This window comes from Penaeus monodon, chromosome 21 (assembly GCF_015228065.2).
Source record: "Penaeus monodon isolate SGIC_2016 chromosome 21, NSTDA_Pmon_1, whole genome shotgun sequence".
NCBI lineage: Eukaryota > Metazoa > Arthropoda > Malacostraca > Decapoda > Penaeidae > Penaeus > Penaeus monodon.
Window position 1 is genome coordinate 38,477,854 of NC_051406.1, and position 812 is coordinate 38,478,665.

Genomic DNA, 812 nt, shown 5'->3' on the forward strand with positions numbered 1-812 from the left:
CGCTTACGTTGGACTATTTATCAACAATATATACAAAATGTATAACAGAAGTAGGGCAGTGCATAAAAGGATATTTTTTCCTGCGTATTTTGTTTTGTTTATGTTCGAGAGAAACTTTAAGCATGAAGTCCATATCTGTTATTCCCTATCCTTGAGTTTTGCCTTCATATCGAATGTATGTGGGGATTGCCCTTACTGTTTTTGTTTGTTTAATAAGTCCTAATAATCTTTTATTCCCATGGCTTCCATTCCATTGAAATTTGAATGGACATTTAATTAAAAGTAACAGAACGAAAGCAAAGGATCTATTCTGTCAAGAGGGTACCCTTTTGCTAACTTCTGCCCACAACATAAAGAAAGCTAGATAGTGCCTTTTTTTAAAAAGACGGCTGCACACAATATGTGTGGGTATGTATTATACACACATACAGGTTTCCATGCTGCTCGGAGCATCAAAAGAAAATCTGTATATCACAATGTGAAAAAAGATAAATAATACCTGCTATTGAGTTATCGAAAGTTATCTGTCTTAACAACGAAGACTCCAGAGTACCCTTGAAAAGCGAGATTTGTAAACTCAACATTCCTGCAGAAGAGAGAGCGCACAGGCTCGTAAGTGCAAGCATGATCCTAAATTCCTGCAAGCGTGTTGAGGACGTCCGCAAGAAGGACACCGACGCACTACGGATGCCGGAAGACGCCCATGAAGAGGATGTTGGTGTTGTAGCTGTCCATGACGAGGAAGAGGAAGGGCCGATTGCAGTTGAAGGGCTTGGGCGCCGGCGGGACGGAGAGCGGCCCGAAGGACCATT

At 41.4% G+C, this 812-nt stretch overlaps 1 protein-coding gene across 1 annotated transcript in view; it reads right to left on the reverse strand.

Annotated features, from left to right (window-relative positions):
- Nucleotides 1–3: 3 nt before the first annotated feature.
- LOC119586472 (leukocyte elastase inhibitor-like) overlaps nt 4–812 on the reverse strand; it is a gene marked incomplete in the record, with an annotated part of 11,148 nt that continues 10,339 nt past the window's right edge. The window contains 1 exon segment of the mRNA XM_037935209.1: nt 4–812. Within this exon segment, the coding sequence (XP_037791137.1) occupies nt 682–812 (131 nt within the window).